This window comes from Galeopterus variegatus, unplaced genomic scaffold (assembly GCF_000696425.1).
Source record: "Galeopterus variegatus unplaced genomic scaffold, G_variegatus-3.0.2 Scaffold6061, whole genome shotgun sequence".
NCBI classification, from domain to species: domain Eukaryota; kingdom Metazoa; phylum Chordata; class Mammalia; order Dermoptera; family Cynocephalidae; genus Galeopterus; species Galeopterus variegatus.
The window spans coordinates 93,340-98,072 of NW_007732172.1; the positions used below are offsets into that span (position 1 = coordinate 93,340).

At 57.7% G+C, this 4,733-nt stretch overlaps 1 protein-coding gene across 2 annotated transcripts; it reads left to right on the forward strand.

The window, feature by feature from the left end:
* Positions 1-484: 484 nt before the first annotated feature.
* Positions 485-2,686, forward strand: LOC103605767 (39S ribosomal protein L55, mitochondrial-like). Of its 2 annotated transcripts, none has more exons than XM_008590395.1 (4): positions 485-626; positions 1,397-1,481; positions 1,864-2,065; positions 2,457-2,686. In XM_008590395.1, the coding sequence occupies exons 2-4, from the start codon at positions 1,456-1,458 to the stop codon at positions 2,613-2,615; spliced, it is 387 nt and encodes a 128-aa protein (XP_008588617.1). In that variant the 5' UTR covers positions 485-626; positions 1,397-1,455; the 3' UTR covers positions 2,616-2,686. The 2 variants fall into 2 exon arrangements, with proteins under 2 accessions (XP_008588617.1, XP_008588616.1); XM_008590394.1 differs by having other exon boundaries at positions 485-596; positions 1,394-1,481.
* Positions 2,687-4,733: the final 2,047 nt, after the last annotated feature.

Here is a 4,733-nt window from a genome sequence, read left to right on the forward strand (position 1 = left end):
TTTGGCGACTGGCCGGTATGGGGACGCGAACCCTCGACCCTGGTGTTACCCACACCACGCTCTCACCGACTGTGCTAACCAGCCGGGCTGGCTTTGTCTTTAAAGACACTCCCCTTAGCCCCCGCTTTCCTCGGCTGTTGCGACCCTCTGCTAGTCCCAAATAAAATCTTTTGTTCTGGAGAGGCGGTTTCTTGGAGCTTCTCTTCAGGTTGGTAGCGGCCGTCCCACAGCGACGTGGGGCCCACCGCGCGGCCCAGCCCTCGCCCGCCCTCCCCGGCTCACCAGGCCATCCCTCGGCGCCCGCCTGCCCGCCCCGCAGGGCTCCACGTCAGCACCGCGCCGGCCCATCTCCGCCCCTGTACGACACAGAACCGCGCCGGCGCCGTCCACTCCGGCCTCGCTCCGCCCCTCGGGGAATGCGCCTGCGCCGCGTCGGCTCCGCCCCTCATGACGTTAGCTCCGCTCGACTCAGCGCCTGCAGGTGACGTCGCGGGCGGCGGCGCCGGATCAGCGCGGGTCGTAACCCTCTGCTTGGCCTAGCCCCTGGCCTCAGTTTCCCATCTGGCCAGTGGGTTTCCGGGCTACTCGTCCTCGAGGTCGGTCCGCAGCGAGAGTGGTGGACGCAGGTTGGCGCCTCGTGCGGGCGCAGAGCAGTCCCGGGGGGCGGGAGGGGGCAGGGAGAGGCTGGACCAGCCCGGGGCCCTGTCGCGGTGGGGTCCGGGGAAGGGAGGCGGGAGGTGGCAGGGGCTTTCCCTACAGACCCCTTGGGCTGGCCCTGGGCCTCTGTCACGGTGGGGTTGTGGACATAGGGTACTGACCAAGTGGGATGTCCATTTTAGAAGCACAGGACCTCTCCCATTGGGTCCCTTCCTTGGTTAGTTGTAGAGAACGCCAAAGGAAACCGCGTGCTTGGCTACCCGTGCAATAGAGTATTAGAAATTCTTGGCCTTCACCTGGACTTCCCTGGCCCATAGCAAAAGCAGCGACTGGGCCTCTATTTCCATTCTGTAAGCAGCGTGATAATCCTCACCTCACTGGCTTTCTGTGAAAATTAGTGACGACCAAGGTATGGGTCAAACTCCACTGTTTACTGCATTCTGGAGGAACTTCTCTGACTCCCTGACCCAATGGAAGGGGCAACAGGGCCTTGCGACAGACTGACTCAGGATCTTTGAGAGTAGGGCTCAAGCATCTGCTTTTGAAAGAACTTTCCAAAAAGGCGATTCTAATCTGAGGAGCCTGCGGGGTTACTGGGAGAGGTGGGCGAGTGATCTGGTGATTCCATAGGTGTCCGAGATTTCCCTCGGTCTGTGGCTTCATTCCTGGCTGTGATTTGACGAGGATCAATTAGGTGGCAGAGCCTTCCTTTAAGATCTCATCTTTTCTTGCCCAGCAGTTCACACAGCAGGGCCAGTGACTGACTACCTCCACGTGCCACCAGGGGTCTAAGGAGGAATGGCGGCCATGGGCACCCTGCTTGGGTAAGCATGGACTTCCAGGCCCCTTGAATTACTGTCAGGGGCCACACCAGGGAATGTCCTGCTCTTCACCAGGAGAGGGCTGATCTAAGCCTGCCTGGTCCTCGCTGTCATCCTCTGTCCTCAGTGCTGGGAGCTTCCTGCCTTTGCTCACCCCTTAGCAGCCTCTTCCTGGCTGTGGGGCCAGAGCTGCTCTGATCACTGACTGTGGTTCCTCAGGGATCCCCCGCCAAGGCCCATTCTGCCCTTGGCGTGGATCACCAGGCTCTGTTGGTGTCTTCTGCAGTCAGGCAGTTCTCTGACATGCCCACATAGTGCTGGCCTGGGCCACGTTGGCACTCTATCCCGGCACCACCTCGACCAGCACACGTGTGTTTATCTGCAGCCTGCTGCGGCAGAGTGCCATGAAAGCAGCCACCCCCATGCCTCACCACCTGCACACATCCTCCTGGTGGGCCGACAGCAACAGGGCCTTGCTTACTCGTGTGCGCCGCCAGGCCTATGCACGCCTCTACCCAGTGCTGCTGGTCAGGCAGGACGGCTCTACCATCCACATCCGCTACAGGGAGCCTCGACGCATGCTGGCGGTGAGCAGCCTCCACCTGGCACTCTCTGGTGCCTGCCTGAGGGCAGAGGAAGTTGTGGGGGTGAGGAGCTGTGGTCACTGTACTGCACTGCATGCAGGGAGCAGGTTGTTTTAGGAGAGGAGGGTTTAGACCCAGAACTCACTGCAAGTGCCAAAATCAGATGGGATTAACAGGCTGTGTGCTTTTTTAAAAAATCGAATTTAGGGAAAAGGAGCAGAATTAAAATTTTAAAAAACGAAAGCTTTGAAGGGCAGGAAGCACCAACAGAAAATACACAAATTGAGCTAGTGTAAGATGGAAGACACAGTTGAGAGGAAGGCTGGGGCCATCATTTCAGTAGCTCTGGCATTCTCCCAGCCACATGGATGCACCCTGGACTCTCCCCCCACAGATGCCCATAGACCTGGACACCCTTTCTCCCGAGGAGCGCAGGGCCAGGCTCCGGAGGCGCGAGGCTCAGCTCCGGCCGAGGAAGGAGGAGGAGCCAGAGCCTGTCGACAGTTTTGATGTGGAGCGTTACAGACGGTTTTGGACCAAGACCAAGAAGTGACTGCAGCTTGTAATGACCCAGGGACATTGTGAAAACAGGAGGGTGTCCATCTTTAAATTAATTTTAAATTATCTCCTGTTATTGTCTTCCTTCTCAGTGTGTGCCTGGCCCTACAGCTCGACTTCCTGGAAAACATCAGCTAAGAGGGGGCTCTGGGGCTCAGAGCAGGTGAGAGGGGTTTAGGATTGGTTTAGGTCAAACCTGTGGGATTTGGACACTGCTACGGGGCCATGGCACACATGGACTTCTGGGCAGGGAGTTACCATCACCCCCAGCTCTGCCTTCCCAGCCTCAGGAGAGCCTGGGGTTACCGCTTTCTGGATGGAACACAGTGGCCCTGAATAGCCAGATATTCCAGGATGTAGGGACCATCCAGAGCATAGCCTGCAGCCGGCCTCCCCAGCATTCCCTTCCCTGGATTTTCCCTAATGAGGCTGCCCCAGGGGAGTGGACAGGCCTGGCTGTCTCCCAGTCTAGTCTGCAAAGTATCCACATATATGCAACTGGGCCTTCCACAGTCTGCCATTACTTTGTGTTCCTGGAGTTGGTTTCACATTCCACTGGCTTCTACCAGACAGAAGAGTGCATATACTACACAGACACGCCAGACCCAGGCCTGGGGCTGCCCCTTGTCCCCATCCTGTGGCATCGCAGGGCCTGGCTACCAAGCTGTCTCCCTTTCACCTTAGAGCCAGACACATTCAGTGGGATGATCTGGGATGAGGTGGGCATCAGCAGTCTGTGTGGGCTTGCAGCACAAGGGGCTGGGTAGGGCCCTACCTCACAGGCCCTTCCCTCCTCAGCCCTCTTGCCCCTCCCCCAGCTCCACGGAGCAGAGCCTGGACAAGGACACCCATTTGTTCCACATGGTTACTGCATGAACAGCCTTCCTCAACCTATGTTCCTCCAGCCACTGCTCCGGTCCCTGCTAGCTTTGGGCTGGCCACCCAGCTGCACTGTCTGCTTTTGCTCTGTCCCATGCCCCCTTCCTCCAAGGTTGCAATGGCTTCACTGTGCCCAGCCCTCCTTGTGCTGCTGCGCATCTCTGGCGCCCTCCACCCTCCTCAGTCCAGCTTATTGCCATCTACATACACTGATGATGCCTCTGCCCAGAACACTCCAGCCAGTGCACCCTCCACCCATGCCCCACCTCTTCCAGTGACCAATGGCTTGTCTGGCTTATAGGCACATGGTAGAAAGGGCAGGGGAGCTCTCGGGGTGGGGGTGGGGGTGTCCATTTTCTAAGGATACTACTTCCATTCATGAGAGCTTCAACCGTATGACCTAGTCACCTCCTAATACCGTCGCCTTGGGGGTTAGGACTTCAACATACGAATTTGGAGGGACAAACATTCAGACCATAGCAAGTGGGGAGGGTAGCCGAGGCTGCCATGTGGATCTAGCCCAGGGTAGAGTGCACGGAAGACATCTGGGTGGCTGCTGTTTTATCCAAACGTTTTACTGGCTAATATAGAGAAAAGTACACAAATCATTAAGTGCGTTAACTTGCTTAACTCTGATACGGAATCATCAGCTGACAGTTACAACCAGTGACTCAAGCAGTGCCAAATAACGGTGTTAGGCGCGTCTTCCAGCAGCTTCTTGGGTGCTGCAGGCTTCCTTCTCCGCTTGCCCCATCAGAACAAAATATGGTTAAGTCTTGCTTCTCAGTTTTAAGTTTTTAGTAAAGCCACAGTACCTTAAGGTGAACGCGCCCACTGTGGCTGGCACCAGCTCCTCCAGAGCAGGTCAGAGGTGCCTGGGCTTAGGAAGCCTTCCATTTCATTCTGTGCCGCGTTCTACTACCCTCCCTGCAGGGGGCAGTGACCTGTGTTCTCTCGTGACTCTACTGCGACCCACATCAGGTGTAGCCCAGCCCGTACTTTGGCTCAACGCGAACCTCGCTGTCGTATCGGGTCTGTACGGTGGGCTGGGACCCCCGTCGTTGAGCAACGCTTGTAATGCGCGGGTTCCGTCCACCGTACTCCCGAGTTTTCCCGGAGGCACCGAGGACGGGCCCGCAGCTCCGACCCTCGTCCCCACACACCGCGGGCAGCCTCGGGGCATTGCGGCCGCCCCGGCACTGGCGCCCCCTCACTTGTTAGGGGGGATTCCTAA